Below are 22,342 nucleotides of genomic sequence, written 5' to 3'. Positions count from 1 at the left end.
ATTAATAAATTTATATTGCGTTCCTACTTCTGTAATGGGAGTATATGGGAAATCTCTGTACCTTCTTTTCTATTGTGCTGTGAACATAAAACTGCTCTAAAACAGTCTTTTAAAAAAATTTCATGCTGTAACACCACCATATTCTTAAAACTTCTATTAAATAGCAATTTCCATGTCTGTTATAAAATTCATAATATAAATATTTATGAAGTAGGTAAATAGGAAGTAGTTAACCAATATATATAATTATATTTTAAGTTTAAACAAGATTTAGTAAGTTACTTACAAAAGACTAAAAGTAGTTAAATTTATTGAACCATGTGAAATTGACAACATTTTAACCTTCAAAAATGGAAGTTTTGTATGATTTAACCAAGTGTTTATAATAGGTTTCAGAAATATAAATGTTTAAGTTCTAGCCAGTGTCCCAGTTGTTTCCATTAACATTCAAAACAGTATGGCTATGGAAGAATAGTATTTATTACAGTTATTTTGTCTCTCCTTTAGTCTTCAATGAAGAGGATGAAAGTACAGAAAAATACTTTTTACATCTGATCAAATAACGTTTTATAAGTGATTATTAATTTACATCAGGGAATATGTTGAGAATTTACTTAGGAATGAAAAAAATAAGCAAAACATGTTAACACCATAAGTGGTAGCATTTGGTTGTTAATGATGAGAGAATTTTAGCAAATCTTAGACCAGATTGCATTAGGTGATTCTTGAAAATCAGAGAGGGTCTCCTGAAAGTGCTTTTATGTTCAGTCTGCTAAGGAAGATAAAGTTTTATGCAGAATGTTGAACGGTTACTTTATAAAAATATGTGCATGTGACCATTCACATGGAAAAGTGTTTGACATCATTATTGATCAGAAAGTTCTCGTTTTAAACCATAATGAGATTGTAGGGGAGGAAAACATTTCCCTTATCCCTGCTAGGTTCTAGATTCTTTGGCTAGTCTAATAATTGAATTGACATAATACAGATTAACAAGAGGAAAACAATAATTTACTTTTGTACATATGGGAATCCCAAAAATAAGATATGAGGCTCAAAGAAGTGACCAAAGTAAGTAGCTTTTATACCTTTTAGACAAAGAACGGATGCATTTATGAATAATTGACAAGACAAAGAAGTTTGGGCTTGCGGTAGTAAATTATTGAGGAAGTAACAAGGCTTGTTGATACAGTTTCCCAGCCTTGAATTCCCTCTCTCTGATGGCAAGGATATCTTCTACTTTCTTGGAGTAGGTAGGATATCTTCACATGGGAGATTTATTTCCTCCTTTTGGGGACAAAGGACTGTCAGAATATTCTTGTGTCATCTGCTTCTCAATTTTAATTTAAAATAATAAATATGCTAAAATGGCACATTCTGGGGTGGCATTTTCTGCTCCCCTTCAAAATGTCACTTTACCTCCACTAGAATGACTAAAATAAAAATGACTTACACACCAAATGTTAGCAAGAATGTGGACCAACTGGAACTCTTACACCTTGCTGGTGGGAATGTGAAAAGGTATGACCACTTTGGAAGGCTGTTTGGCAATTTCTTCAAGTGTTAAACTGTTACCCAACAATTTCACTCCTAGGTATTTATCGTAGAGAAACGGAAACACATTTACAAAAAGCTTTGTATGATAATATTCATAGCGTCTTTATTCGTAATAGTTTTCATACCCGGATTATTGCTAAGCAATAAAAAGAAGTGACCTGTGGTGCCTGCGACTACATGTATTTGTCTCAAAGGCAAATGATGCATGAGAGAAGCCAAAAATACATATGTTGTTGATTGCATTTGTTATAAATTCTGGAATTAACTAAACTGATACATGATTACAATCATCAAAACTTTGTTTCCTTTTGGTGGAGGAGAGGGATTGAGTAGGCCAGGGCAGGAAGGAATTTTCTCTAGTGATAGTAATATTCCTTATCTTGGTAGAAGTGTGGATTCCATGCTGTATACATTTGCCATGATGAAGTGAATGCTTAAGATTTATTCATTCAAAGTATGTAAATTATACCTCAAAATATTTTAAGAATTGGTAATTGTTTGACATTTTAAAAAGCTGAATCCTAAATAGTGTGTACAGTCTTCATGTACTTATAAGCTCTGTCAAGACATTTCTAAACCTTGTGCTGCTCATATAGCAAAGTGATTGAGAGGGTGGTCTCTGAAGTCAGACTGTCTGTAATTCAATCCTGCCTTTACTATGTACTAACTGTGACTTTAGGCAAATTACTGTACCTCTCTGTGTATCCTCACTTTCCTCCTGTATAAAATGGGGGTAATAATGGTACCTATTTAATCAGGTTATATTAAAATTATATGAACTAATTTATGGAAAACTATTGTAGTTCCTGAAACATAGTAATCACTCACTAATGTTAACTTCTATTATTAATACTACTGCTTTTGACCCTATTCATTAACGTCTTCTTTCAGTTTCTTGGCCCCACATTCAGTTATCGTCCTTTTTTGTCTACTCAGTAATTTGGAATTATATGAAAGAGATGGGATATTACTGGTGGTCCGTGGTGCCATATATTACTGACTTGCTATAGTCACAATATGCTGTGTGCTCTGGAGATGCAAAGACATGAAGCCATTCCTTAAGAAGCTCTCCATATTGTGAGAGAAAGATGTGGGGAAATACTAAATGATAATAGAATGTCATAAACGTGATCTGTGATGTAGCTCACCCAGTGTGCTGTGGAAGAACCAGATGCCTCGCCCATACTTGGCAGAAGATGATGCCTGTGCTTGCCTTTGTTTTTGTCTGTGTTATTTTTTATTGAATTGGACTATCATCTCAGTTGCCTGTAAAAAGTTTAGTCCCTACCGCTAACTCAAACTAAATAACCCTTAAGAAAGCTTGGGAAAAATTATATTCCACAATACAATAATTAGGATGATATGCTCCATTTCACCAACATCTAGATTAACTTCAGGTACAGATGAGGAAAATGCCAGAGTTAAGAATTTGTTAATAATTGTTAAGTCAAAATTGGTCAGTCTGCCAAAAACTGAGTTTCTGACCTTTCCATCTTCACCTGTTTGTCCCATCTCAGTTAATAGTAGTCATATTCTTTCAGTTGCTTGGATCCAAAATCTTGGAGGTATGTCCTTGATTTTTCTTTTTCTCTCACTTCACATCTACTCTATCAGCAAATCCAATCAGCTCTCCGTGCAAAATGTATCCAGTATTTGATGGGTCTACATCCCCTTCATAGCTATAATACATTCTTGTCCAAGCCACCATCAATTTTAAAAATATAATTCAATGATTTTTAGTATATTCACAAAGTTGTGCAACCATCAACGCTGTCTAACCCCAGGACATTTTCCTCACCCCACAAAGAAACCGCTGCACACCATACCCTGTGGCCTTTGTGTCTGGCTTCTTTCAGATAGCATAACGTCTTCAAGGTTCATCTATTTAGTAAGAATCAGTACTTCTTTTAATGGCTAAATAGTAGTCCCTTGTCGGAATATTCCCCATTTGTTTATCCATCCATTCTATGCTTGTCTCTGAAAGAGGGACTGGAGTTGGGTATGGGGAGCACATTCCAGCTTAGGAGAATAGAAGTGCAAACACCTGACATTCTAAGAGCATGGTATTTTGGAGGGATATATCTTGACTTAATACGCCTGAGTGAAGAAAGGTTTTAGAGAAAAGCAAGCACTGGAGGAGAGAGGGCAGAACAACTGAATTGCTGTTAGAGTCTATAGTCTACTCTAAAAGGGTCCTGAAGATAATGGTAAAAAACAAAACAAAACAACAAATAGGTATAATTTGAATACATGTGATTTACAGAAATTCCTTCTGACTAGTTCAAATTTAGGATTAAAAAAAATTATTTAGCACACTAAATAATTGTGAGATTAAATTATGCAAAATCCAAAGATGGATAGTTTTCTATTTTCATACAATAATGACGACATCAGTCTTGAGTATTAACACAGTAGTTGGGTTAAAAGCCTTTTTTGTTGTTTATAGTGGAAATAATTGACATGAACTGTCGAGCAATATTGGCTCGCTTCTGATGTTTGGAAGCTTTTTAAAATAGGTATACTGAAAAACTTCAATACATTTTCCAGTTACCAGCATGGCCTCAAAAAATAACAAATAGGTTGAGACACTTACTACATACAGAATTCTCAATGCAATATGAGAAGTAATAACATTAAGTAGAGAGAGCCTTAGGTTAGAAGCAGATTGGTGTAATGAAGTCAGGAGATAGAAACTTTACCAAAAATAAATTTATTTAATGTCTCTAGCTTTTAATTTTCCTTTTTGTAAAGTGGAGGCAGGACCTTGGAAGAGCATCCAATCTGACCTTCTACTACTAGAGAATTAAAATTCCAAACTGTTCATTTTATTGGGTATGCTTATATGATATTTATAATATGTATAAACATGTTTATTCATTTCATACAGATGATTTATGATGTGTTTAATCCTGTGTGTTCATTCCCATACACAATGACAAAATGGTTGCCATTTTAATTTCTGAAAGATATATATCAGTGACAATTTCATTATTTTCCTTAAGAGGCCAATTTAATAATACTGGAGAGAATTCAGTCTTTTATAGATAAGGAAGCTGAGGACTAGTGAAGGTATATGACCTGTCTAGGGGCCCATAGCCATCTAGTTTAGGAACAGGGATTTTATGCATTTGTTGATTTTTTAAAAATTTTTGTTTAGCAATAAAGCAATCCCTGCTCTCAAGCAGTAGAGTTTAGCTGGGATGGAGGTGGAAAGGGATAGGATAGAGGGCATATGTGTCATGACAGATTAAGGAAACAAGCAATTTCATCTTAATACTAATTATATAGACTTAGAGGTGTGTACACAGTGCTTTGAAAACCCAGACGGGAAGCTCATGGTTCTGATTAATTAATTTAGTGGCAGAACTGGAACTGAGTTTCCCAATTCTTAGTCCAGGGTTTCCTTTTTAATCTGCTTACACATTGCTTATCTGAGCAGGAAAAATATCCAACTCAGTTTTTTTGTTTGTAACAGGCATTTACATTGACCATACCACACCTCTAGTTTTGGTAGTAAAAATAGAGAATATATAGATTAGAATCTTTTTTATTTGGGATTTTCTTGTATTTTTTATTTAAATTGAATTCTCTTCCTGTAGTCGTAAACTATAATTGACAAAACAACATAAGTAATCTGAATTCTTAGATTTTTGAATGTTTTAATAGAGCTGACTTTTTGCCGTAATTACTCAGAAAGACCTGGATCATAACTTTATAACAATATCAACTGTTGCGTTCTCTGTAGGTGGAAAAGTATTCCCAAATGAATCAAAAATTTGAATCATTTTGTTAAAAAGAAATGTTTCTTCAAGCAAGTTTTACATTGATTTTGTACTCCTTAGAGATTGCATAGTACTTTAAAAAATTATCAGACTTTGATTTTTATTTAATTTGTTCCTACTGTTCTTTTCCGCCAAAGAGATTTGCATTGCCGTTCTAATCAATAGGGAGAAGAATAGTGTGTTTTAATGTTTGAAGAATAGTGTGTTTTAATATGTATTCATTCCTAATACTTAATTTTAAAATTCAAGGTTAATTACTTTTAGCTGCACCATGATTTGGATGTCCTTAATGTGTTTTTATTTTTTTTAATTTAATTTCTAGTACATATTATACTGAAAGCTCTTTAGAACAGAAGAAAGATTTTTATTCTGTCTTATTTTTTCCCTTGTTTAGGAATCGAAACGAGTTGGCTGAGACTCTTGCACTCCTGAAAGCACAAATCGATCCTGTATTATTGAAAAACTCTAGCCAACAAGACAACTCTTCCCGGGAAAGTCCCAGCTTAGAGGATGAGGAGACTAAAAAGGAGGAAGAAACAGCTAAACAAGGTTTTTTTTGTGTGTTTTGTTTTGCTTTGTTTTGTAGTTTCTTCTCTTCTTTCACTCCTCCTCCCAACTATATAAATGGAATTCTCTCAATTTGAAATATTGGAAGTCTTCCTGTAAAAGGAGGTTGATCTTTCTTTTATTAATGAAAAAAAAAACTAGTACTTTGCTCTTTCATGTTGAACATTTAAAAAAATTAAATAAAAATGTTCAGATTATCAAAACAATATATATTTTATTAATTTAAGAATGTGAAGGTACTTAGCGAACTCTTCTATTGTGGTAAATTATACATAACATAAAATTTATTATTTTAATCATTTTTATGTGTACAATTAAGTGCATTCACATTGCTGTGCAAACACCACCATCCATCTCCAGAGTCATTTCCCTTAATTGACACTCTGTACTCATTAAACACTTAACTCCCCATTTTTCCCTCCCCCCAACCCTTGGCAGGCACTATTCTACTTTCTATCTGTATGAATTTGACTAACTCTAGGAACCTTATATCAGAGAAGTCATGCAATATTTGTCTCTCTGTGTGTCGCTTATTTCACTGAGCACAATGTCTTCAGTGTTCATCCATGCAGTTGCATGTGTCAAAATTTCCTTCCTCTTTAAGGCTGAATAACATTCCGTGGTATATATATATATATACCACATTTTGTTTATTCATCTGTCAGTGACTCTTTTTTTCTCACCTTTTAGCCATTATGAGTAATGCTGCTATGAACATGGGTATACAGATAATCTGTTTGAGTAACTCTTTGGGGTATATAATCAGAAGTGGAATTGCTGGGCCATTTAATAGTTCTATTTTTAAATTTTTGAGACTCCTCCATTCTGTTTTCCACAGCCACTGCACCATTTTACATTCCTACCCATCACTTGTTATTTATTTATTTTTATTGGGGAACAGTGTGTTTTTCCAGCACCCATCAGCTCCAAGTCGTTGTCCTTCAATCTGGTTGTCGATGGTGCAGCTCAGCTCCAAGTCCAGTCGCCGTTTTTAGTCTAGTTGAAGGGGGCGCAGCCCACCATCCCATGTGGGAATTGAACCGGCAGCCTTGTTGTTGAGAGTTCACGCTCTAACCAACTGAGCCATCCAGCCGCCCCACCAGAAGCCTAACAGCAGCTGGTTGTTTTCCATCTAGTTTGGGCGCAGCTCACTGGCCCACGTGGGAATCGAAATGGCAACCCTGTTAAGAGCTCGTGCGCTCTAACCAACTGAGCCATCTAGCCGCCCATTATTTTAATTTTTTATAATAGCCATTCTAATGGATGTGAAGTGGTATTGGGTCGTATGTGTGTGTGGGGGTGGGGTTTTTTGTTTATTCGTTTGTTTGTTTTGGTTGCACCTAGCAAACTCTTAAGTCTACTTTAATTATAATTATTAAATCTGATTTTCTGACTTAGTTTTCTATTATAATTTGCTTAGCTCTAAGCAGATCAAATCCTAACCTTTCTAGAAGGGAAGAAACCAACTGAAATTTTGTCACAATAACATCTTTTTACTTTTTGTTGATAACATACCTCCTCAAGATAGGGGTAGGAAGTTGCTCCCCTTCTCACGCTTTATTCCTTTGCTTTTAGTTTTCATCTGTTTTTTTGATGAGAAAGCAATGTTTTCTTACCTTATTTGCTACTTTGAGAGAACTGTTCATAAAGTCATCCTCTGGCTGACTTTATGAAATCAAATAATTTTGCCATTTAATGTAAGACATAATATTTCTACATATTAAGCATTGCTTTTAGCAAAAATCTTAATTATTGTTCTTCTTTGGACAGTGTTTCTATGATTTCAAATATCTGGGGTGGTTTTATTTGTAAGCCATATTTCTGAAAAATTCTATATGTTAAAATTCAATTTGTAGGCTACGTAAGGAAAGCTTAATAATTTTAGTCTGAAACCCCTATTGAATTTCCAGATTTTTTAAGTAGTACTTCCTAAGGATTAGTTCTTAGTTCAGACAAATATTATTAGTTCATTTGGTCATTCAGTTTGGTCATTTATTTATGTATTTCTTATTGTCATACACAATTAAAATTAAGATCAGAGAGAATAGAAAATTGGAAAAAGAGGGCAAGATAATAGGAATTTAAGAGGCAATTAGGTACATTTAAATTTGACACTGGTCTTGAAGGGAGAACCTATGTAGTTTAAATTAAAAAGAAAAACAAAATGAACAATTCACTCAGTAACGTAAAGCTCTTCCTAATATTTAATTCTAAAATTTCACTGTGGGGTCTTATAATAGAGGGGGTGGGATTTCAACAATAATGGCAGCTAACATTTATTGGGTACATCCTGTTTCTTTGCAGCCTACCAAATGCTGTGCATGCATTTTCATTTAATCTTCATAGAAACTCTTTGAGGTAGCTACTATTATTATTACATTTTTACAGATGAGGGACTTGGGAAATTAATTTACCCCAAGTCATATAGATAATAAAGTGTAAGAGCCTATATTTGAATTCTGATCTTCATAAAGTCTGTGCTCTTTAACTAGAGTGATCTAGAAGTGTACTTCTCCAATTTTCATATGCACACTGTTCCCCTAGTGATCTTGTTTTAAATGCAGAGGCTAATTGAGTCAGCCTTGTGTGGGGCTGCTGCTTTGCCATTTTAACAAGGACCTAGATGCCGCTGATCGTAGGACCACACTTTCAGTGGCAAGGTCGTAGAGGCCATCTTCTTCTAAGCTCGGGAACAAATACAGCAGAGGCTTTCATGTAGCTTTTTGAAAATATTCCTCAATGAATGCTGATGTTACAACACTTAACACAATTAAAAAAATGTCTGTGGAGGAGGACATCTCTTGGAAAAGTAAAGGAGGAGGAGCAAGACATTTAATGCTTTGTTTTTCTCCTTTCTTTTTTAAAATAGTGTCTCTTCTGTTTCTCTTAACTGTACAAGTAAAGTGTTTCTTATTCATTGATTCATTCAGCAGATACTTATTATGCACCTACTATGTGCCAAACATGATTTTAAGCATGGGAGTTCAGTAAACAAAGCAGACTGAAATCCTTGCTTTTGTGACGCCTACACTATAGTGGATAAAAAAGCTAACATATACCATTTACCATATGCCAAGTACCATTCTTAGCGCCATGCGTATTTTAAGTTATATAATTTTTGCAATCATCCTACTAGTTACCACATTGTTTTTTCTCGTTTTTCAAATGAGAGAGGTGAGACAAGGAGAGATTTAAGAAACTTTCCCAGGGTCACACAGCCTGTTAATGTTACACCCATTATTCAAACCTGGGCAGTCTTCAGAGTCCATACACTTTAAATGCTGTACTTACACATTATTTGTAAGAATAGGCAGTTTTATTCTGCCGTCAAAGCACTATCTCTTACTCCATCCTCCCAGGTGTAGTTTTTGTGTTCTGTTTCATAGCAAGACTAAAGAAATGTGATTCTGTTTTGTCATTTTTATTACTCTCAGGTCTAAACAAACGTTGCCCTTCATACAGTCACTTCTGTGGGGATCTTGAAAGCTGGAAACAGTCCTAGAGAATGTCTAATGTGGTTAGAATAGTAAAGCAAAATGTGACAAAAGTAACAACTCTGTGGTTGGATATTTGGACATTAGACATCAAGAAGGAAAAAATAAATAGGAGCTGGAGAAAGACTAAAACAGCCACTCTTATTCTTGTAGCTAAAATAGATTTTTCTTTAATCATCAGTTGAATTGGCATGCTTTATATGTAACCTTAGGAGATACAAAGGATTAGCTCAGCCCATAATATAAAAAGATTATTGTTTTTGTATAGGTGCCAAGGAGAAGTGTTTTACCTATAAAAGTGGGCCGCCAAAAAAATCCCAAAATGGCATTATGTGGCCTAAAAAGTTTGCCAGTTGAAGAATTAAATTAGCTTTTTGTTTTTTTTCCCTCAGAGATAATTAGAATCGCCTTCAAAGAAGTCTGAATTTTCTCAGACTGGTATTACAATCTCACAGACTGGCCTCAACCTATCTGTCCATTGTTGTCTCCTTTCTCCTTACATGATCACTGGTTCCAGATTGCCCTGATGCCTTTATTTACTCCATATGTCGTGGGCATTCCTCCTGCGTCTTTATCATGCTCTTGTCTCCCTGAGGTACTGTTCCTCGAGGCACTGTGGAAATTGTAGTTATACTTCAGGTCTCTCTTCTTGATCCCTTTTCAAAGCTCCACTAGCATTTAATCAGACTATTTTTATTCCATTTATATTAGGGCCAGTCATACTACCAAGCTCGAAGCTCTCAAATACTTGTTGAATGTTATTCTCAGACTATGGTAGATTCCAAAGTGAGTGTTAGAAGCCATTTAATCCCTTCTCTGTCTACGGTCCAGAATATCATTTCAGATGGTACACTACCTGGAAGTTACTATGCTTAAAGAGCAGCATGAAACCTAATACATGCTTTTACTACACATTAGGTCGTGTATTCTAATGTAGAAGGTACTTTTAATTTAAAAGGAATTTTTGTGGTGGAAAGCAAAGTTGAGAAAAATCCTTTACTTTAGTTTTTTCCTGCTAATTAGAAAAAGACTTTTAAGTTTTAGTCATACACTTCTGCCTACATGTAGAATGAGAAGAGAGTATCATTTGAGAATCTTGAGTAGAGAAAAGAAATTAGAGTGGCAGCTTAAAAACCCAGTTTAGCCTGAAAATATATTTAATTTGGTCTGTACAGTGCTGCTTTGTGGAAAAAAAACAAAAAACTAAGATAAAATTCACCATTTTCATTCAGTGGTTTTTAATATACTTACAGTGTTGTATAACCATAACCACTGTCCAGTTCCAGACCATTTTCATCATCCCACAAAGAAACCCTGTAACAATTAAGTAGACACTTGCCATTTTTCCCTACCCCTAACCCCTGGAAGCCACTAATCCACTTTCTGTTTCTGTAAATTTGCCTACTTTGAATGTTTCATATAAATGGAATTATACAATATGTGGCCTTTTGTGTCTGGCTCCTTTCACTTGGCATAATATTTTCAAAGTTTATCCATGTTGTAGGATCTATCAGTACTTCATTCCTTTTTATGACTGAATAATATTCCCTCATGGATATATTACATTTGTGTTAATCTGTTCATGAGTTGATAGACATTTGAATTGTTTCCACTTTTTGGCTATTATGAATAATGCCTCTGTGAACAATCATATACAAATTTTGGGGGGAACTTGTTTTTACGTGTGTTTTTTATTTGAATTTGCTGTCAACATTTCAAATTGGAAATTAGAAATGTTGGTAAGTATGGATGATCATTTCTGCATGTCAACAACGGGCTGTAACTGAGTAAGAGTTGACCCTGCCCCTTGGTGGGACTCACAGTCCAGTTTACCTTAGTCCTCTCTTGTGCTCCCTAAAAATGGCTTTCGTCTCAGTTGCTTGGCGTAGTACTTAATTTTATTGTTTTCATAGAATAGTTAAAGTGGGGGGGAATGTATCATATTCATATCTCTATTAAATATTGAAAAAGACAAGTCAACCAAGAAAACTGGGAGAGATGCTAATTTTTTGCAGAAGTGAAGACAATTCCTACAGTTATAATAGGTAAAGTAACCTACAGGTGATCCTCTTGTGGCCATCAGGTACATGATATCTGATATAAAGCTTAAATTCAACATGGCTTCAACAACAGAAATTTTATTTTCTCACCATTCCGGAGGCTGAAGTTCCAGATCAAAATACCTGCAGACTCAGTTTCTGGTGAGGGCTTTCTTTCTGGCTTGCTGTGGCCACCTTCTATCTGTGTCTTCACATGTTCTCTTCTGTTTGTACATGTGGAAGGAGAGTGAGCTGGTGTTTCTTCCTCTTCTTATAAGGGCATAGCCCTATCTGATTAAGGTTTCATTATTATGGTCTCATTTCACCATAATTACCCCTCTATAGGCCCTCTCTCCAAATACAGTCACATTGGGAATTAGGACTTTAACATAAGAATTTTGGGGTGGGGCATAATTGTGAAATAATCTGCAGTAAGTAACGGAAAAGATACCTGATGGAGAGATTGGGAGGGACAGGGAGAGCTGAAATTTAAGGAAATTTGTTTCTGAATGCTATGATGGGCAGTTAGTTATATATTCTTAAGAAAAAAATATTACATGTATATGAAGACCTTTTTTTTTGAAAACCTTTTTTTAATGTTGAGTTTGAGTTCAGCAAAAAAGCATATCAAACTAGAATGAGCATTTGCATATGTAAGTACAGTTGAAAATTCTCTTACAGAGATTAGATTACTAAGAACAAATGAGACAAGAAGTTAAGCCATTTGTTATATTTTCTATCGTAGCTGATGAAAGTGCAGATATTAATGATTTTACCCATAATGATTTCTTTATTTGTAGATTAATGAGAAATTTTAAATGACGAGAGTTAATTTGGATACGGATCCTTAATGAACCCAACTTTAGGAAATGCCTCTGTGTATTAAGGGGAAAGCCTTACATATAAATGTAGACAGGCCGTACTTAGAAAAAATAATCTACACTTCATCCTCCTTTGGCCATTGGGAACATATCTGATAAAAAGCTTAAATTCAAGGTGACGATATTTTGTAAAAACAACATTTTTAAAGACAAAAGAACTTCAGTTACTTCACTATGTCATAATCTAGGTATTCTTTGTATAAAAAAAGTTAAAAGTGAAACATGTCAGTCCTAGTAATTAACCTTTTGAACTGGATAAGCTCTCAAAACTTGACTCAGAGGTGACTCAATGTTTTGCCTAATGAAGGAACTATACAATACAGTAGTTTTTTGTACTCTGAGGTTGATGATCTGCAGTGCCTGTCAGGAGTCTTCTCAGGTTCATCTAAACATTCAGACTCATGAGACTATTACTGACCACAGTTGACATCAGTCTACTAAGATGGATGTAGGACAGGAGTCAGTGCTTGCCAGCAGGGGTATGTCATTTACGCAGCAGTTCATGTGACCAGACCATCTCATATGGGAGAACTGTCTTCTCCCAGGTGACAACCTCAGGAGGAAGTAAATGTGATTTTCATTGAGTAGGTGCAGAAACCTCTTTGTCTTCAAAGCCTCATGTTCCACATAAGCCATTATCTCATATAACAAACTCTATAGGCATATGTTCCAGGGTCCTCCTACCCAAAGAGTCGCTGCATTCAGGAGACCACGAAGTAGAGCATCGCCATTATGTATTTATGTATTTTTTCTAGTCCATATGCAATTTATTAGTTAGAGGTCATTGATACCATGAGCGCTGTTGCATAGTAACCTCGTTGATATTCCAGTTGTTTTAGTTTACCAGGGGAGCACAACTTAATGAATAGTCAAGTTCTCTGGAGAAGGAGAAAAGCTTTCTTATTCTTAGTCCATGGCTCATAGATGGCTTAGTCATAGTTTGGTGCTAGAAAACCTTTGGGGGGAGGAGGTGTTAACTTTCTAATGTCCTTCAGGGAAATATCCTTACCTCATCAGTAAATATTTTCCAAACGACTCAGTTTTTAGGTTGGCGATACAGTTGAAACACTTTGGATATTGCAATTTTATGAGTGGATTTACTTATTTTTCATGAAATTGGTTAAATGGGAAATGAAGTACATAAGGAATAATCTGGCCCACTTTCCTACACTAGTTGGTATCCAGAAATGGATGTGATGGCCTGAATTCTAAAATAGGTTCTCTGACTTTAAACTTAAAACAAAAAATTAATATTGTTTAGTTTGCTTTTCTTAAGTAATATTAATAAAATAGAATGAAGACTACAGGATAAATTATTAAACCAGAGTTTACTAATAAAGAACTGAAAACTAAATAATGATGGCACTCAATTTCAAAAATTGTGTGAATATCATGAGAGTAGATGCCCTGTATACAAAACCATGTTTCAAAATTCCATCAGTGTTTGAAAGTACCTGTATTCATGAACAGCTGTTTTCTGACATAAAGTGTATAGTAGCAAACATTGCTCCCTATTAAATGACTCAAGGCTAAGTTCTGTATTGCATATAACAGTGCTAAATACTAAATCGAACATTGTGATCATGACCAAAAAAATACACACACACACACACACACACACACACACCGTGTTTCCCCGAAAATAAGATCTAGCTGGACAATCAGCTCTAATGCGTCTTTTGGAGCAAAAATTAATATAAGACCCGGTGTTATTTTACTATAAGACCGGGTATAATATGATATAATATAACATAACATATTATAATACCGGGTCTAATATAATACCAGGTCTTATATAATATAAGACCAATATAATATAATATAATATAATATAAATAATATAAAATAAAATATACCAGGTCTTATATTAATTTTTACTCCAAAAGACGCATTAGAGCTGATTGTCTGGCTAGGTCTTATTCTCAGGGAAACATGGTATATACACATACACACAGAGGGTGCCCAAAAAATGTATACACATTTTAAGAAAGGAGAAGACTATTAAATTTTTAGTTTAAAACATATTCCGTAGCACTAGAATTTAAGTATATTTCTGGCATTTTGTTTTTCTTACTTTCTGCCTACTTGATTCATTTATGTTACCTGCTTGGCCGCTGTAGCCATTAGACTTTGCAGTCCCTTCTATAGAACATGAATACAAATTGTTTAGCTACAAAGAAATTTTTTTTGATAAAACATGGGAGTATAATCTAGAGATTTATGGGTGGGTTTCAAAGCGTTCTTGTACTGGGTACAAAACCACATTTTTTCTTTCCTTGTTAAATATTGCTTTACTCCAAATAAATACAGAGAGACCAGATAAATACAGGTGTTATTGCTACCTTGTTTTGATATCTTAAATTGTTTCCTTCATATAATTTCCGTCATTCCTTCTTTACAGCAGTCCTGATTTAAGTAGCAACGCTAAAGGACAAAAAAGACATTGAAGTTTGCATTTCTTTTATTTTTATGCCATGAACAATAGTGCACAGACCACAATGCTTATTATATGAAAAATTTGTGATGATTGGGAAGGGCAGGAGAGGAAAAAGAAAGAAAGGAGGAAGGGGGAGAGGGAAGGAAGGAGAAAAGCAAAAGAACACTTTCATGATTAGAGAAACTGTTGAAGTTGTTTTTTCTGATTGAGTTTGTTGTAACTTGAATCAGAAGGAGAAAATTTAAGTTACCATTCATGATTTTTGGAAAGTGGCAGTGGCATGGTTTTTGTGTGTCTGCAAATCCCCCATAAAAGAAACATATTGATGGCAAAATTTAAAAACTGTAGACAGTACCTGAAATGAAGGTCTTAAAAGAGCTGGGTTACTCTGGGCCTTATGAATTCTCAAACCTCTTTAGCCAAAGCTCCCTTCCAGGACAAATCTCCACACTGAGCTTTGTCCAAACTCTACTGGAAATAGAATTCAAATTAAGTAGGATGGGGACAATATAGACAAATAAAACAGAAGGTTCAAATATTAGTATGAGAAAGGAATAGATTTAGGTGATCTCATAGCACAAGTCACTTTAATTTTGAATATCTCACAAAAATAATAGATGGGAAACTCGAGCTATGAAATGAGAAAACTATTTGACATAAAAATAAGCAACTAAAAAGGATCAAGATCAAATCCCATAGGATTATGAGAAAAAAAGATAATCACTACAGAGAATGAAAGCTTACCCGAGAGACATTTCCACAAAACATACGAAAACTGTAACTTAATCGGTGCTTTCTTAACTCAGAAAGAGTTAAGATTTTTCAAAAATCAGAAGAAGCATTAGTGCAACAAACACAAGAATTTGTGTCTTTAAAAAATAGCAAATGGAAATCTGTATATTTTTTTAAATGAAGAAGAAACGAAGAGATAAAGATTGGAGAGAAATAGATAAGGATTTGAAAATAGGCAAAGAAAATGCAACAGGGGTCCAAAAAAAAAAAAAAAAAACCAAAGCAAGGGAACACACAAAAGTACTAAAGACTATGTTCACAAATCTTCCTGAATTAAAGATGTGACACTACATATTGAAAAGACACTTGGAAAATGAACTCAGAACAATCAGCATCAACATATTCTAGTAAAATTATTGGGCTTTGAAAAAAGAAATACTTGGGCTCTCCAGACAAAAAAAACCAAATGACTTAAAGGACAGAAAACCAGACTGCCATCACTCTATTTGAAAGCAATGCTCTATACCAGGAGAAAATGCCGTAATATATGGAAGAGGGAAAAATGTGCGACAGGGATTGTCTATCTGACTTTCAAATAAAAGACTGTAGATAAACTGTTATCAATATCTGTGATCTATAATAAAATTTATGAAAGAATCTTGAGCATTAAATTTGTAGTTACATCTAAAATGTAACTAAATCTGAATGATGGATACAGGGAACATAGTCTTTAATGGCTATGTGCTTTGACAGTGGAGATATAATAAGATTAAACAAATGGAGAAAGAATGGGAAGAGAACATACAAAAGCTTTTTAATTTCTTATTAAATCACTTTGGTGATCATGGTCAATATTGTCATTCTGAAAATGTTTTGTGTGTAATATGAGAAAAATTAACTGATACTCTAGTTATTAGTGGTGTCCTTGAAAACCCATATTTTCGGTGTGGGAAAAAAATAAGATGTAATATAGAACAGGTTAAGGAAACACTGAAATATCATTGTGAACTCGTGAGTTATTTTTACTTAAAAATATATACATTTATTTTCTAGCTCTGTCCGGTGAAAAGACTTAGAAACAAAGGCAAACCCAGTAGCAGTGATGCAGCATCCTTAGCACCTAGATTGTTATCTTGAAATAACAGTTTTCCACTAAACTAAACCAAGGCTTCGTGGAAAAGTAGTCTGTTCCGATTCCGGGGCATAATGAGCCAAGAAACATCTTGTCCTTCCAGGCAGTATGGACGTTATCATTGTCACACCAGAAAGACTCAAGAGCCAATTGAAAGAGGTTTCCACCGTCAAAATAGGACAATTTAAGCATCAACAAGGATAATAACTATAATGGATGAAAACACATTGAATATGTCTTAAATCCATGATTTTGTTATGGTACTAAAAGGAAAACTGGTTTATCTTTGGAGGATGCCAATGGGAATTGAATTATTATTTTGAAAACTGTTAAATAAATGAAAAGAATTAAGCATTCCCACCTTTCTGTATGAAATGTACCATTGTATAACAAGATAATAAATTAGTAAAGTTTATTTTTATTGTATTTATTCCAACAAATCACTGATGGAAGAATGATAGAATGGTAATATCATCATTTTGCAATCCTTAATAAATTTTTAGGGCAAGTACTTTCCTGAACAAAATCTGAGTTCTGTTAGTAAGAAAGAAGAGGAGATAAGTAACTGGATAGGTAACTAGTGCTGTTCTTCACCGTTAGCTTAGATAGAGCATTCAGTGTTCATCACATAGTGATTCTGATTGGGATGGTTGGGAAAGCACATAATAGGTGATTAATAAATATTTGTTGAGTAAATGAATGAATCGGCTTTAAAAACCTACGGTAGATAACACTTCTCTTGAATTTGAATCACCTCAGGCAGGTTTGTCAAGCACTGTTGCTGCGGCATTGTGATTTTTGAAGTGAATTTCCCTTGAGTTGTCACTTCAAATTTCATGTCTCTTAAACTCATTTGTATCCTCTTATAGTTTCTTTTCGACAAAACTTTGGGGAAATGTTTGTATACTGAATGAGCTTTTTACCAATTATGATCACGCTTAAAGATTCATTTTCTGTCATGTTTCTGTTCTTTATACGGTTTTAAGGACACACCTATGTAATCTAGGGGAACTAGATTAATAATTGTTGTCATGTTTTTCGCTTAAAACAACTGAGCCAAGTGTAAAAGATACCAAAGATTTAAGATTTTTCGATTAAGAGGACTATGAGTGAAGAATAATTGTTGAGGTCACTTAGTCCAGTTGCTTTATTTATAGGTGAAGAAAGGAGGTTCAGAGAGTTTGTGACAAACCCAAAGATACACCACTAGCTGAAATAGGATTAGTGAACCTAGGAGTCTTGAATCGAATGTTATTCCTCATTTTGTTTTGACAGGTTGTTATTCAAATCAAAATCAGTTCAAACAATTGAAGAGAACTTTATCATTCACCACCCTCAAATAAAAACATAGGTGTCATTTTTTTTTATTAGATAAATTTGACATGTAACATTGTATAAATTTGAAGTGTACATCATGTTACTTTGACACATTTATATATTGTAATATGGTTGCCATTATAATGATATTTATCACATTACATCCTTATATAGTACAGTATTGTTATAGTGTCATTTTACCTTGGGTCAGAGTTACAGTGAGAGCCTGAGTTGCTTTCTGAACCAAAATATATAGAACTACTAAATTGTGTTCAGTAAACTCTTAATATTAGGTTGGAGTTAGTTTTAGATTGTAATCTATATTACAATTGTTAACGAAGATGTTCGCTTAATTAGATTAGCTGATCTGCTACCCAATCTCAACGAATAGGAATTTACTACACCTATTTTATCAGTGGGAAAGGGAAAACGAACAAATTAGATAATTACTGTGATGTCTTTAATTTTCTTAGCAGCATGTATAAATTAAATCACTAAAAATGTAAAGAGGGAGGAGTAATACATGTACTGTAACCTCACCTTCTGAGTGGTTCTTGAATTTTTTTTTGCATCATGGTTCAACTTAAACAAATTGGTGATTTATAATAAAAATATTCACTCTTTAAAGAAATAATGAATTCTCATTGTAAAAAACATGTCCTATTTCATCTCACTTCTATCCTTTCCATTTTATCCCCATGAAATACATTATAACTCCGGTTTATGGACTTGACAAGAATCTGTTCAAAATTTTTTGTAAAACTTGCTGTCTTGGTAAAACTTCGTTTATAATTGAAGTTTTTTTTTTAGTTGGAAGGATAGGGTGAGGTGATGGAACATGTTTAAGTAAAATTAGTATTTAAATGAATTCTGAAAACACTCTGCTCAGATTCTTTTTTTCTTTTTTTAAAATTTTTATTAGGGAATATTAGGGAACAGTGTGTTTTTCCAGGACCCATCAGCTCCAAGTCAAATTGTTGTTTTCAGTCTAGTTGTGGAGGGTGCAGCTCACTGGCCCCTGTGGGAATTGAACCGCGACCTTGGTGTTATGAGCACTGCTCTCTAACCAACTGAGCCAACTGGCCGCCCCTGCTCAGATTCTCTGAGCACAAGCATATGTGCAATTTTGTAATCCCATTTACAGATTATGCCATTTACTAAGTGTGGCTTTTGTTATATTTAAATTTGCACTATTAGGTACTGCATAAAAATTGGAAATATATAGCCAATAATGTAAAAAAAAGAATTGACAGGTAAACCTAATAGTTTCTTTGTAAAATATGAACTCCTCAAATGTTAGTAATAGCATTTGATAAAGTAAATTGTAATATAACCCCATTGGGGAGTGTTATATAATTAAGTCGCAATTTTTGTAAAAAGCATGTAATATCATAAGAAAATACTCATGTTTCAATGAAAAAAATGGGCAACATGATCCCAATTTTATCAAAAATATACAAGACTAGAAGGAAGTAACCTAAAATATTAATAATCATTACTTGTGGAGTTGGCATTATGGGCAATTTTTTTTCTGTTTTTCATTTTCTGTACAGAATTGTGTTACTTTTATACTTTGAATAAGCATAAAACATTTTCTCTCTGCCGTGCTCATGTTAGCTTAACAAAATGAAGTGCTTGATGACTTGCAAAGAAGGGCAGTTGTCAGTTTTTAAAACAAATACGGCCTTTTGCAAATGGTTTGTATAGTATTTTTAGTTTCATATTTTGGAGCTTGAATAAAATATTTGAGCTGTATAAATATTTGCATTCCATTAAGAATATTGAGGCTAAAAGTATAAAGGAGAAACTTGAGTCTTTCTAAATACTAGCTTTTTAACATCTAGAGGTTATCCTTCAGAGTTTGGTAATTTTCTTCACTGTCAGATTTTTTTTATTGTTAAATGTCCAGTAACAAAAGTCACCTCCTTTAAGAGAGATTCTTCAGATGGAAATGTGTATGTTAAGTCTTTTATATTTTATAATCTTGAGTGCTTAGATTAATGTAAACTTTTTCTGATTTTTTTTTAGAGGAACAGAAGGAAAATGAAAAGAGGAAAAATGAAGAACAGCCAATAGATTCTGAAAACCATTCTATACCCAATGCTCTAGAAGAAAGTACCATGAAAAGAGAAAAAGAAGATGAAAAGGAACTTGTGAAACTGCCAGTCATAGTAAAGCTAGAAAAATCTTTGCCAGAAAGTGAGGAAAAAAAGATTATCAAAGAAGAAAGTGACTCCTTCAAGGAAAATGTCAAACCCATTAAAGTCGAAGTGAAGGAATGTAGAGCAGACTCTAAAGATATCAAAGGTAGCATGGAGAAGCTCGAGCCTGAGAGGCTCGAGTTTGGTGGCAATGTTAAATCTCAAGAAATTACTGAGAAGTCTACTGAAGAAACTGAGAAACTTAAAAATGACCAGCAAGCCAAGATACCACTAAAAAAACGAGAAATTAAACTGAGTGATGATTTTGACAGTCCAATGAAAGGACCTTTGTGTAAATCAGTTACTCCAACAAAAGAGTTTTTGAAAGATGAAATAAAACAAGAGGAAGAGACTTGTAAAAGGATCTCTACAATCACTACTTTAGGTCATGAAGGGAAACAGCTGGTCAATGGAGAAGTTAGTGATGAAAAGATAACTTCAAATTTTAAGACAGAACAAATGGAGACAAAGTTTTATGATACAAAGGAAGATAACTATAGCCCCGCTAAGGACAAAAGTGTCATCGTGGAGGGAAATGGAGCAGAGTCCTTAAATTCTGTCATAACAAGTACGAAAATAGGTGATCTTGAGAAAGAAGTGGTCCCATTAGGGAAAAATGCAGAAAGTTCAGTATCAGATATGGAGACCCAGAGTCAAAAAGATCAGACAAAGGAAACTGATCCTCCAGAAATGGAAACCTCTCTCGAGACTTCTGAGATGGCAAAGGATCTCTCTTTAAAAACTGCTTTATCTACCACTGAATCCTGTACCGTGAAAGGTGAAGAGAAGTCTTCCAAAAGTAAGGATAAGCACCCACCAGTCCTAGAATGTCTTGAAAAGTTCGAGAAGTCCAAAAAGACTTTTCTTGATAAGGACACGCAAAGATTGAGTCCAATACCAGAGGAGGTTCCGAAGAATACTCTAGAATCAGTAAAGCTAGGCTCTCCTGAGGCAGCTGAAACTTCTTCGCCATCTAACATGGCTGGCCACTGTGAGAAACTAGCCTCAGAAAAAGAAGTGGTGGAGTGTCAGAGCACAAGTTCTGTTGAAGGTCAGTCTCTGGAAAAAACAGACCCAGAAATTCTAAGAGAGGATTCTGAATCCTCGAAGATAGAAATGGATAACCTGGGCAATGTCCAGACCTCTGGCGCAGAGGATCCTTCTGAGACAAAGGGTTCCATGCAAAAAAGTAAATTTAAATATAAGTTGATTCCTGAAGAGGAAACCACTGCCTCAGAAAACACAGAGATAACTTCTGAAAGGCAAAAAGAGGGCATCAAATTAACAATTAGGATATCCAGTCGGAAAAAGAAACCAGATTCTCCTCCCAAAATTCTAGAACCAGAATCCAAGCAAGAGAAATCAGAAAAGGAAGAAGAGAAAACAAATGTGGGTCGTACTTTAAGGAGGTCTCCAAGAATATCTAGACCCACAGCGAAAGTGGCTGAGATCAGAGATCAGAAAGCTGATAAAAAAAGAGGGGAAGGAGAAGATGAAATGGAAGAAGAGTCAGCAGCTTTGCAAAAAACAGACAAAAAGGAAAATTTGAAAAAAACGGAGAAGGATACAAATTCTAAAGTAAGCAAGGTAAAATTTCTCTTAATCTGAGTTTTAATTTTCACTAGCAATATTTGGCTCTAAATGTTTGTAGCTTTTTTACTTTTGGCTAAAACAAGTCATTCAAAGGTATCTTTCTTCCTATATCTGAGATGTCTTTTCTCAGTATTTATCCCTAGATATTTTATTTCATATTCTATAATCTTGTCATCTTTTCTCTTATAGGCAATATATTCTCTTATAGGCAATATATTCTCTTTGTAAACTATTCAAATAATACCCAACCTATAGAATTGAAACATGAAAATTCCTCATACACACTATTAACAGTTTGGGGTCCATCTCTTTTCAGTTCTTTTTCCATACATTCATGTGTATGTTTGTAAATAGCCATTCACTTAAAAACTAAATTGAATCGAATATGTTCATTTTTCTATGAGGTTTTCACGTAACAGTGTGTCTCTGAACTCTTTCCATGTCAGTAGACACAGTCTACCTTTTCGTTATGAATAGCCATATAGAATTCCATAGTGTGGATGTACCTCAGTTTATTTGACTACTCCCTTATTGATTGACATTTAGGTTGTTTCCAATTTTTCACTATTACAGGAAATGCTGCATTGAAGATCATTTTGGACATGAGTGA

The 22,342-nt window shown here is 34.3% G+C and overlaps 1 protein-coding gene across 1 annotated transcript in view; it reads left to right on the top strand.

Annotated features, from left to right (window-relative positions):
• RSF1 (remodeling and spacing factor 1) overlaps positions 1 to 22,342 on the top strand; it is a 124,943-nt gene that overhangs the window by 67,932 nt on the left and 34,669 nt on the right. The window contains 2 exon segments of the mRNA XM_033120512.1: positions 5,734 to 5,888; positions 19,967 to 21,726. Coding sequence (XP_032976403.1) covers positions 5,734 to 5,888; positions 19,967 to 21,726 — 1,915 coding nt within the window.

The sequence above is a fragment of the Rhinolophus ferrumequinum genome, chromosome 11, assembly GCF_004115265.2.
Source record: "Rhinolophus ferrumequinum isolate MPI-CBG mRhiFer1 chromosome 11, mRhiFer1_v1.p, whole genome shotgun sequence".
Taxonomy (NCBI): domain Eukaryota; kingdom Metazoa; phylum Chordata; class Mammalia; order Chiroptera; family Rhinolophidae; genus Rhinolophus; species Rhinolophus ferrumequinum.
This window is presented reverse-complemented; position numbering and strand designations above follow the sequence as displayed.